At 41.9% G+C, this 12,159-nt stretch overlaps 1 protein-coding gene across 1 annotated transcript; it reads right to left on the reverse strand.

Annotated features, from left to right (window-relative positions):
• Positions 1-873: 873 nt before the first annotated feature.
• Positions 874-7,092, reverse strand: pdhb (pyruvate dehydrogenase E1 subunit beta). Its single transcript, XM_076743953.1, has 11 exons — positions 6,972-7,092; positions 6,827-6,886; positions 5,731-5,838; positions 5,120-5,182; positions 4,957-4,992; positions 3,978-4,168; positions 3,553-3,647; positions 3,124-3,234; positions 2,919-3,010; positions 2,687-2,828; positions 874-2,021 (listed from the first exon to the last, which is right to left on the reverse strand). The coding sequence occupies exons 1-11, from the start codon at positions 7,008-7,010 to the stop codon at positions 1,876-1,878; spliced, it is 1,083 nt and encodes a 360-aa protein (XP_076600068.1). The 5' UTR covers positions 7,011-7,092; the 3' UTR covers positions 874-1,875.
• Between the last annotated feature and the right edge of the window lie 5,067 nt (positions 7,093-12,159).

Raw genomic sequence — 12,159 nt, forward strand, 5'->3', positions numbered from 1 at the left:
GTCCAGCTTTTGAAAAACTCGGCCGAACTTTTCCCTCCTGGTCAAAAATGATGGAAGTTTGTGAAGCAGGAGACACTGTGATGTAGTTTTCTCCTGGAAAGAAGTCGACTGATTGGTCTGGAATCAGAACAAGAACGATCCAATGGGCGCCGCGGGAGGAAGTCGATTAGCCAATCAGCGCCACGGGCGGGAGTAATGCCGTTGTACCGGAACCAAGGAGGAGTAATAATCGCGACAGCTGAAGACGAAAGACGCTGCTATCGAGGCTGTTCTTCGCCGACACCGCACTTTAAACCCCCGGAAAAAACAGCATGTTGGCATCGCGACGCATTAGCGTCAACATAAGATGACGTTATATCACATGGATACGTTGGTGTTCACTGATTGGTCAGGAACGAGCACACACATGCTCGCTGAAGTGGGTTTAAGTAGACGCGCTGTCAGACTTTAGAGTTAAGTGAGTTGTGTGTGACCTAAGAGGGCCTCTTCTTTGAGTTTCTCACTGTTCCTTCAGAAAATGTTTATATTTTTATGTGCTTGAATTGAAGACTGCGACAAATGTCTTTTGGCTGTTGGTCTGATGCAGACCATCAGATCTCTGCTGGTTCCTGTAAAAGTTGGCCAATAAAAATGTTTAAGGCTTCACCTGGTTGTCAGATTTGTATTTTTAACTATCGAGCCTTAAAGCTACTTGATTTTCTTTGAAAAAGGTGCATAAAAGAAAAAGGTGACTACTTTTAGCTCAGTAAAATTTTGAAAGCAAACAAACGAAGCAGTCTGGCAGAAGAGACCTTAACCGGCTGAGAGCAGGACGGAGACGGGATGGATTCTTGAATATTGAATAAAACCAACATAAACCAATGAAGCAGCACGAAGGACTGAAAGGTTTTTATTTCTGTAACAGAGTCACTTACAGCAACAAAAACATCCAGAGCTGCTGCAGCTACAATAAATATTCCTGACCACACTCCACCTCCAGCACGCCGCTGGTTCCTTCTTCGCTGCTGCTTTTAGAGACGAACCCGAGTCAGTGCGAGGAGTTAAGTTAATAGACTGAACATGTTTGGTGGTGAGAAATATGGAGGAGTTTATTAACAACAAACCTCCTGAGAGCAAAGATTAAGTTTTAATCAGTCTTAAGTCTAAATTTGAGAACAAACAGGAAAAAACTCAGGGCTCGAACTTCTTTTTGCTCAGTTTGACATTAGTCTGTTTTCACCAGATTTTTTATAAGATTAACACTTTTTCTCAATACTTAGTTATTAACAGGTTTTAACCCATTTTTTAATTTAACAAAATAAAAAAAAGGTTGTGGCATCAGTGTCAAAGATCTTAGCCTTAATAAAAGGCAATCTAAAGTTAGACATGTTTCCTAATTCAGTTCCTGTGGAGGGGCATAAAAGAGACATAAACATACACTATCCTTTGCACTGCTAAGCGGCTGCATGGCGCTGCCAGCTCTCAGCCCTGCAGACTGAGCAAATACTGATATTTGTTTTGTGCTCAGCAGTTTTGTTGTTACTAAACATCCTCAGAAACACAGAAAAGCTTACAGGATAGAGCAACTTCTATTTTGACGGGGAGGAAGTGGACAGAGCAGCCAGAGTCTCAAACACAGAGTTCGGTCAAGTTTGGGACCACAGAGGTGGCGAGTTGACGGAACCCTGTGTGTCCACCGCTCTGGGTGCAGATCAACAGCTGAGTGCTGTAAACAGTAATCTGGAGCGTTTTTAGAAGGACCCGTTTGGCTGTATTTACACATGGTTCAAATGTTTAATCAGACGATGTTTCCATCGTCTGTGTGAACAAGACAAAGAGGATTCAGGTGGGTTTGTCCTGTGTGTGTGTGTGTGTGTGTGTGTGTGTGTGTGTGTCTCAGACGTTCAGGGTCTTTTTGACAGAGAAGATGATGTCTTTGATCTGCGGCAGGCTGTTGTCCTCCAGGATTTTGGCGTATGGCATGGGGATGTCGACGCCCGTCACCCTGACAGCCGGAGCATCCAGATAATTGAAGGCGGGACCTGACCACACACACACACACACACACACACAGAGGAGGATTTTATTTTAGTGCTGTCAAACTCCCAGATGTTCTTCAGGCTCACTGTTGATATTTCACAACATCACATGGAGGCGCTGCCCGCCGTAACGAAATCTTTAAAGATGCTCCAGGTTTAGATGATTGGCTCAGCTGTTTTGCAGCAATGAGAGCAGATTTATTCACCACCACACTCTCTGATCCAGCAGCCTGTCGCACAAACATGAGCAAAAATAGTAGGTGCACTTGGAGCCGTCCACAGGCTTTGTGCCCAAAATGTACCGCTTTGTGCTCATTGTTGTGCTCTCACCATTAAAACGGCTCCAAGTCTTCAACAGCGCTAAAAGTTTTAATATGGATCAGTGATGCAGCCAGACGGAAAACAGTCTTCTTCCTTCATATCCTTAAACTTTTTAGCTCACAGCTGTTTCCCAGCAGCGATCCTTCCTCTCACATACAAGATGCTAAATATTGTGGAACCGTTTGGCTCTTTCTGTAAATGTCATGTGTGAATGAAACTGTGCGGAGCATTAAGTCGCCTCCTGTATGTCTGAATGACAAACAGCTGTCACATTATCAGGCTGACAAAGCAGCAATGTCTCATACTCCGAGACTGACAAGGCTTTAAGGCAACCACTCAGCTCTTACCTTCCATGATCTTGGCGCAGATCTCAGCTCCAACCCCAAACTGAGGCCAGCCTCCCTCCACTGTCACCAGGTGGTTGGTCTTCATCACGCTGGTCTCAATACACTCCACATCCATTGGACGGATGGTCCGCAGGTTTATCACCTGACACAAAGACAGACAGGAAGAAATTAACACGCCGCTGAGGTCACACAGGTTGTCTGTGTCAGATAACAACAGGTGTGTTCCTCCTACCTCACACTCGATTCCTTCCTTGGCGAGGACGGCAGCGGCATCCAGGCAGAAGCCGACGTACCGAGAGTGAGTAACCAAAGTGATGTGATTCCCTGAAACGCAGACAGGAGAAGAAGAAGTGAGAGGTTCAGGGACGCCACAGTGACAGCTCAGGTGGGCAGATCTCTGACACTGCCATTGTGTCTGTACAGAGGCCCAGTCTCACCTTGTCTCTCAATCTTGGCCTTGCCGATGGGAATGGTGAAGTCTTTGGACTGTGACTCCTCCGACATCTCGAAGGGAACACCGTACATCAGCTCGTTCTCCAGGAACACAACTGCAACACACATCAAGACTGCTTGCTGAAACCTCAGGAGGTGGTTTGAGACACATTCTAGCCAAATGCTGCAGAGGTGTAAATGCATCAGTCTCTCCATGTTGGACCCATGTATCTTTAAAGATGCTACATCAGTGCTCTGAACAAATAAGCTCTCACAGGGTCGGTCCTCTGTGATAACAGCAGCTACACTGAAATCAGTCTACGTTCTCTCTGTTGGTTCAGATGGGAAAAATGACAACGAACACCTAGCTAGCAAACCAAAAGCTAGCTTTGTCTGGCTCGTCACTTTTGACCTGCTGTAGTGTGGTGTCTCACCAGGGTTGTCGTCTCTGATGGCTGCCTTCAGGAGACCTTTGTTATCTTCTGAGCTCCAAGGACTCACAACCTTCAGGCCTGGACAGTGACCGTACCTGCAGACAGACATGACAGCCACAGTGACACCAGTACAACCATCACACCAACATCAACCACAATTGCTTCCACCATTAAGGGATAATTCCTTTTTAGGGACGTAATGTCACAGTTTTGTCTGTGTGATTGTTTAACTCCTTGCGTCTCTTAATCCATTGGACATTTTCTTTTCCCCAGAGATCTCAGCTGTTAACTTGGTGCCTACAATGTTACTATTGATAAAACGATGGACAAAACAAAATAATAAGTTATAAAAACGCTACTATAAATAATTTTGTACACAGAATTAAGAACTAAATGAAAGTAAGAACAGTATTAAGTGAAAGCACCATGCAGCGAAGCACTGTGAGTGCTGTGCGGCGACGCCAGCTGACGCTCCGTTGGGTCCTCTGAAGACGATGGGCACCGACTGCAGACCACCTGACATGTAGTAGGTCTTTGCTGCAGAGTTGATGACTTGGTCAATGGCTTGCATGGAGAAGTTAAAGGTCATGAACTCACAGATGGGTCTCAGGCCAGCCTGCAGGGGACAGCAGTTTAATATTAGTGCTGGTGTGGGGAGAAAAAAGTCATAACATAATAACAAGAAAAGGTGTCCAAAGAGGTTCTGAAGAGTAATGTTGTGTTGTCGTGGGTGATCAGATGGCCTCTATTAGAGTTTAACAGTACATTTTTTTAAGAATTTGTATTTGTTTTGTATGAACACATGCTTCAGAGACGCAAAGCTGAGTTTTTATTAACTGATTGACATCAGCAGTGAAGTAAAGGTTCAGTTCTGCAACCTGTAAAATACGTTTAAGGGATCTCAAAGACAACACAATGTTATGTTTAACAGCTAAAACATGACATAAATCCACACATCTCAGTCAAAGACTAAAATAAAACTGAAATCCAAACAATGACACATCCCAGACTTCGTGGGACTGCGTGTCAATATGCCAATACTCTGATAGATCAGAATAGTTTCTCCATCAGCTCTGATCATGGGGTGCTTTGTCATCGTCACAGAAGAAAAATATTTCTTGGAGGCAGACAGAGAAGAAGTGTGAAAAATGAATGTTCTGCATGCTAATGATGCTCGTGTTTGCTTGAGCTTCACTAAATTTACTAGGACAGTTTACCAGAAAATGACCAACCTGGTGAACTTACATTTTGTGTTCAATGTGAGCAAAGACGTAAAATCACTCAAATGAAAATAAAGTTCCAGCTGGTCGATTAAAAATACATCCTGTGTTATGATGCTACTGTACTGTTAGAGAAGGTCATGTATGTTTACTGAACGTGTTGCCATGATGAAAAGAAACTCACCATGGCAGCTCCCACTGCAATGCCAGCAAAACCCATCTGCAGCAGAGAGACAGAGAGAGCGAGATGTTAAGAGCAGGGAAACATCTCTCTAAAGGAGCTTTTTGAACCCAAAGCTAAAACAGTGGACAACAGAGAACAAGGGAAGAATGTTAGAGTGTCTCACCTCTGTGATGGGAGTGTCGATGATGCGTTTGTCCCCGTACTTCTTCCACAAACCCCTGCTAACCTACACACACACACACACACACACACACACACACACACACAGGGTATCACCATACAGAACTAGGACAAGCAACCAGCGATATCACTCATTTCTTGCAAGGCTAGACTTCTTTTTATAGGTCAATGCTATTAACTTGGTGAGTACAATGTTATCACTGATAGAAATGATGGACACAACTACGGATATAAGTTGTACTAAAACCATAGTTTTTCTTTAAAGGAACTCAAATAAACAGCCTCGCTGAGCAAACAGGCTGAGCTGCCGAAATGTCCAAAAGTAAGCAGTGACTGCAAAAGATAAAAATTCACTAAAGCTCATATTTGCCTGTTCTTTATTTCACTGTTATATTCTAAATCTGCAGAGTAGTTTTCACTGAATTTGATTCACAGCCTCAGTGTTAAACTGAGACAGAAACAGGCTGGAGGAGGACAAAGGTGATACAGCAACTAGCAATATGACGACAAATTCACTATTTGTCCCAGGTGTAATCACTGGCTGGTTAGCCAGTGATGTGCTGAAAAAAGTCAAGCTACTGAGTGTCGACTCACCTTGTAGGCTCCATCGTACTGAGCCACCTCCTCACCCAGCAGGAACACACGCTCGTCCCTCTCCAGCTCCTCGTCCATCGCCTGGTTCAGGGCATCACGGACGGTCACCTGACGAAAACAACCGGGCAGCAGTCAGTACAGATCCACCACTGTCACCCAGAGGACAGAGTTTATCCTCATGTCCTTCACATGTCAAGCCACCCTGTTAATGAGGGCCGTCCACACTGATTTTAGTTTTTCCCAGTTTAGATAAATTTCCAATTTGAACAGATTTTATTCAAACTGTCTGGAAATACGATTCTACAGAAAGACTCAGACTTGCAATTCAAGTTAAAAAGAAATTTACTAATGATAACTATATATATATATGTATATTTTATTGACATAAAAATACTTGTTTGTTTGTGCTGCTCTGTACTTTTCATATGCATACAGTATATACTGTATAAATATTGGTGACAGGATTAAATTTCTGATAATTACAATTGCATGATGACAAGGCTTGAATCCCATTTGTTTTGTTTGTTTGGTATCATTGTAAAGTGAATCTTTGTTTTTTGGACTGCTGGATGTAACAGAGGCGCACATTTTTCATTATTTGTGACAATTTTAAAGCAGCCTCCAAAATTGTAACAAAGCTGTCTGAAAAGTTTCATCAGAAACTGAAACACTATAACTCCAAATATGGTTTAGATGGAAATCTTTGATACTTAATAGAGAATAAAATGCGTATAATAGTTGTATATGTCAAACACTCAAAAAGACAGCCACTGTTTTCTCTCTGGTTTTACTGTCTGCTGTTGCTATAAGCAACCAGCGGGTATCATCAGTTTAATATGCAGCTAAGCTAAATGGTTTATCCAAAATCAGGTTTGACATGATGTGACAGCCCGCATCTCTGCTCAGTGACCGGACAACAGCAGGAACCCTTAAAATCAGGAGGTACGTACTCCAAACAGGCTACCACCGATAACATCAACTGTCAGCTGCACTTTGTTAATACAATCTGTAGTTGAAACAACATAAAATCATACAGACAACTATAACCGGAGTGTTAGCAGTAGCTAACGTTAGCCTGCTAGCTGCTAAAACTGACCTGCACAGCGGCCGGGACAGTCCTGTGAAATTCCCGTCGTCGCAGAGCCGACGTGGCATTCTGTTGAAAGACGCCATTAGTGACATTAAACACCAGTAAGTTCAGAGTGGTGCTACAAAAGACACATTTTTGAATAATCTCTTACCTTTCCTGTGCGGAGAAAGCACCTCAGGGACGCCGCCATGTTCAACCTGTCCTCTGCCGGAGGGAGGGCGGGAACTCTACTGAGGTCAGGAGATTTCAACCAATCGAAACTCCAGTTTAGAAATCGGTCGGTAAGTGTCATTACACAGAGCCAATCACAGCGACTCAGCGGAGACGGAGGCGGGAGAAAACGCGAGAGTAAAAAAAAAGAAGAAGAAGAAAATCCAAGGACACTGTGCTGCCCTGTCATGATGTATGGAAGACCAAATCAGCCACAAAAAAACAAAAAATTACATTTAGAAAATTACAAATATAAAAATACTGAATGAATGAAGTTTTTATTATAGTGTCATGGATACAATTAAATCATCAGTCCAAAATATTATAACTGTTAGAAAATATCTAGCTCATTGGAAAAAAGTCTAAATGTACATAAAACGCATGAAGATAGAAGTTACGACTCAGCAAGAAACATCCAGTCACTGAGCTTAAAACGCTTTTACCTGTGCCACTAACAGCAAGCTAAAGCTAAAGGTTACACTGTTAAAGCTGCAGTAGGTAAGATCGAGAAGAGAGCAGACTTAGCCTGAAAATTTGAACCAACACAAGTTCACGTCACTCCCCCACCCTCTCCACTGCACTCATGCCCTGCCTCCATGCCCCTCCTTCCTGCAGTGTCTGCGTGGCTACCGTGACAACAAGTAACGTTAGCCTTAGCATCAGAAACAAGCTAACTCTGCCCAGCCGCTACATCACAGTCGCTAACATACTGTATGCGCTGCGGAGTGTTACTGTAACAATCACCATATTATCTTTATGGTTATTTGTTGTCTTAGCCGTATATGCTGTTGTTGGCAGCGGCGGTATGGGCAGTTTCTCCTTTGCGGGTAGCTGTTGCTCCGCTAGAGCTTTCACTAGCCTCCTGACGCCGCTCACAGAGCTGTTTGACTGAGTGGCAGCCAGCAGCATGAGCAGAGGGAGGGGTGGTTCACAGCATGTGAGTAGTGATTGACAGATGTCAGACACTCCCTCAGATGCTCCTCTGGCTCTGATTGGTTGTTTTGTATCGGGCACAGTGGATTCTTGCAAATCGCAGTTGGAGCAGTAGGAGGGACCAATGGAGCTGTTTTTTTTTTGTTTTTTTTTCACAGATTACATGTTTCATGTACGGCTGTCTGGGCATAGGGAGAGTTTTAGCAACTATGACAAAAAAATACTTTTATACAAGTTACCTACTGCAGCTTTAATAAAAATTAAAATTGTAGTGCATTGGAATGAGTGGTAGTGCAACAGTGCCACCTACTGAGTCATTTGAGCAATGAAGTTGTGTATAGCTCTGATGTGGGTGTGTTGTCTGTGTGATTGTTGATTACATCAAACCATCCAGACTCTGAGTTTGGTCCCCCCCTTACTTATTGAACCCCAAGTTATTTTAGAAATATGCATCTTAAATAAAGTCAATGACTACTGACCGTGACTTCACTAATTCTAAGTAATATGCAGGATATCGTTAAAAGAAAACATTCAAAGGGGATTTCAGATTGGAGAAAATGATGGATATAGTGGCTGTTTTTGCTTAAACAAAAAAGGATCTTACTCTTTAAGAAAAAGTACGGTCTCTGTAGGGGTTTGTTCCATAATGTGCCAGACATTTACAACAACAATCTTAGCCTGTCAGTGGCAAAAACAAACACTTCTAGTGCATGGCCTTGGATGATGCACAGACACCCACAGGGATTATAGTGCAGCCATTAATTTATGCATTTACTGTATCACAATGAAATGGAAAACAAATGCTAAAATGATTTATCTTTTTGTCTTTAGTAACAAAATGAAGTGATTTTCATTCTGACATGAATTTTCCACGCCACATTAAAATCAACCCAGAAAACAAAGTGAAGAAGTGTACTGCATTTCAGCCTAGACCTGACAAAACAAAATGCAAAGCACTGTCAGAAGTTTTCTCAAGGAGGTGTGTTAAAACAGGGAGATGCATTTCCTTTTTACTGGATAGAAAGGAAATACATACTACATTGTGAACCGTATTTTACTTTACTCCTTTGAATTGTGTTTATTTTGGCATTGTACATCTTCCACATTTCCTCGGCTCTTTGAGAAACATTTCACCACAAGCATTTGCAATAAACACTACTTACTGTCAATTTTCCATTTTTTAATCAAATATTCATTCAGTCGATAGTTATTTCATCACAGCAGGCTTACTAGATTTTTTAATTTCCATGTTCATGATGAAGATATTTGCAGCTGTATTTAATATAGATATTTCTGTCTAAAGGTGACATTGGGACAAACAGAAGTGTGTGGAAACTGTAAATGACCTGGAGATTGAAGAGTGGTTTTACCAGTTTACTTGTAATCCAGCGCTGCCTCTGAACTTGTTCTGCAAATTGTTTTCACAAACACAAAGACACCTCTGGACTTGTCTTCCACCCCTCGTGGGTAAAGTGCTGCAGAGAAACATTCTGACACAATTTAATGACCATTCAAGACCATCTCATTGGACCGGATTGCACTGGATAATAAAAAAACAAACAATGTCAGCATGGAGCAGTCATTCAAAACACACATTCTGAGAGCTAAAACTTGTATTGTAGTGATCAGAGTCAGTGGGTGGCAGGATTCACCCGCGCTCCAGATTCACAACAAAAACTGCTCCAATAGCAGCTCTGTCGGCCACGCAGGCTAACACTTAAGCACACAGTACGTCAGGTAATCACAGGTGAGTGGGATTAATGTAAAGGTGAAGAAATGAGAACTGAGAAGAATGCATCACACCATCTTCTTCAGCAAATATGATGTGGTTCCATCTTATCCAACGCGAGAATTTTGTTGCTTTACATCACTGTCAGCTGAATATCTTTTGGTTTTGGACGGTTGGTTTAAAAAACAAAACAAGAAAAAACATGTTTTTCACTATTTTTTTGACATTTTATAGATGAAATTGTAATGAAAAGAATCAAGGGACACTGTTCTGATCTGCCCAAATTAATGCCAATGACAACGTAATGACGTCCTGTGTGTGAAAGTGTTAAAACCGTCGTCAGGCAGAGCTTTACACACACTGATAATGTGGTAACAGATATTGTCACACAATATTTTAACAAAAAAACATTCAGGCACAAGGATCTATGTGGCACAATAAAATAATCTCAGCTCTGTGATGACAACAAGCATTAAAACACAACAGAATTAAAACAGAAACAAAAACACTTCAAAATAAAAGGAATCAACACAACAAGGGTCTGAAATCAACCCTCAGCATCCATCAAATGAAGTTAACTGAGCTCTGTGGAGGGTAAAACTGTTCAAGTCACCGTAACTTCTATGTCTGCAGATTTAACTTCAGCAGTGGAGGGCAGACAAGTCATTTCTCTGATGATCACAATAAGACTGATGTCCATCTTTCCAAGCCACCAATGACTTCAGGGGATTTCTATGAAAAGTGTGAAACTCACTGCAGAGAGATCCATTTCTATTCTTAGAAGTTACATTATTATCATATGATACTGTCCAGAGAGCAGGGACTGTTTCAAAATCATTTCTTGGTGAGGCCTTTATAGATTGTTCCCAAATCTGCTGCATTCATTAACCATGTCATCAGAAACTCAAATCCTGAGGCACGAGCAAAGATGGATGCTGTGAAAAGCTAAAATGTGAAGTTTTACGAAGTTGCTGTTCAACAGATTATGATTGTCAATTACAACGATTGTTCAATACAGTCCCTGCAAGCAACTTGAAACGATCACATGACTGTAAAGTAACGTTGACTAAAACTAACAGCGACTAAATGTTGCGTGTGGTGGATATTCTCTCTGTAGCAAGTTTCAAGTCTGTGCAAGTTGGTTATCAGAGAAATTAATGAATCCAACAGCTGCCTGGAAGGAAATGATGATCAGCAGTGATGTAAAGTGTGTGTGATTTGAAGTTAATGGGCCCAAACACAGGTCTCACATATGGATTTAAGGGTTTATTCTGGTGCAAAGAAGCAAAATGATCAAAAAATTAACTTGCTAATGATGTTTTTTTGTCTCCAGGCACAGCAGCTGGTGGAGAAACACTTAACTCCAGATTGATTTCAGACCCTAAATACGATCAGAGCAGAGCGGCTCGTCCATGTCGCTCTGACCAGTTTCTGTATGTTACAGGCTTTAACATCAGAAGTGCAAGTTTTGACGTTGCGTATAACAAGGCCTGTATTTCCAATGGAGGGCAGCTGCACGACACACAGTGATACACCCCAACACTTATTTTCTGCCATGTTTTGCAGCCAAAGTTCAGCTAAATCGAACTGGAACACACATGAATGGTATTCTGTTGTTGAAGTTACTGTATGATGGCGATAATTTCACTGTAGAGAAGAACGGTGGAAAAGTTTGTTTTGTGCATCTCTGCATTCCAGAGGTTTTGTAAGCTTACGCTCCAGTCTTACTGGGACTTGAGAAAAAAAAATCAGGATAAGAGGAAGAGGATACCATGTAAGAAAGATTCTATAGTGATTGTTGACATCCCGGTACTCAAGTTTCCAAACATAGTGCAGATTTTAACCAGAATTTCCAGAAAATGGTCAAAGAAAATGCTAATTAATGTGCCTTTGCATCCACTGCGGTAATGTGAATATTAGGAATTGGGAGCATCAAGATAAACAGTTTGTGGCACCAATTCTTCCATCGGGTGCCACTAAAGCATCGCAGAAGAAGAGGACACAACGAGATGGCGTCACTAAAGGAGCGCCAGTCAAACCTGAGACGGTGGAAAACAATGTGGAAACCAGGATGGAAATACGACATTTCCGTTTGTCTGTAATAATCTGAGGAAGGTTACAGCCTCATCTTCGCTCCACACACATCTGATGTCATCTTTAGTCTCTGCAGTGGACGTTTAACTATATGCCATGATCACATATTCTGTTTTTGTCTATGCACAAACTTTTCTACTTCAGCCAAGCGTACACATTATCTTACAGTATTTTTTTTTTTTAAATCTTTGGTGTTTCCACTTTTTTCCACACTTTTTATGCTAAAAAAGAAACAGATGGATGGAAACACATTTAGTTTGTAGCATCACGGTTAGCTGCTTTGTAGGATTATGTGCTGCTCTTCATTTTTTCGCGCAACCTCGTGCAAACTACTCGCTCCCACGTTTGGTGAGAAACAGCTGTAAAGTTGTTC

This window comes from Chaetodon auriga, chromosome 2, assembly GCF_051107435.1.
Source record: "Chaetodon auriga isolate fChaAug3 chromosome 2, fChaAug3.hap1, whole genome shotgun sequence".
NCBI lineage: Eukaryota > Metazoa > Chordata > Actinopteri > Chaetodontiformes > Chaetodontidae > Chaetodon > Chaetodon auriga.

Coding starts and splice junctions, on each gene's coding strand:
- pdhb (XM_076743953.1), bottom strand. CDS start 7,010: ATGGCGGCGTCCCTGAGGTGCTTTCTCCGCACAGGAAAG. Junction 4,993..5,119: donor TCGACACTCCCATCACAGAG/GTGAGACACTCT, acceptor TCTCTGCTGCAG/ATGGGTTTTGCTGGCATTGC. Junction 3,235..3,552: donor CATCAGAGACGACAACCCTG/GTGAGACACCAC, acceptor TGTGTGTTGCAG/TTGTGTTCCTGGAGAACGAG.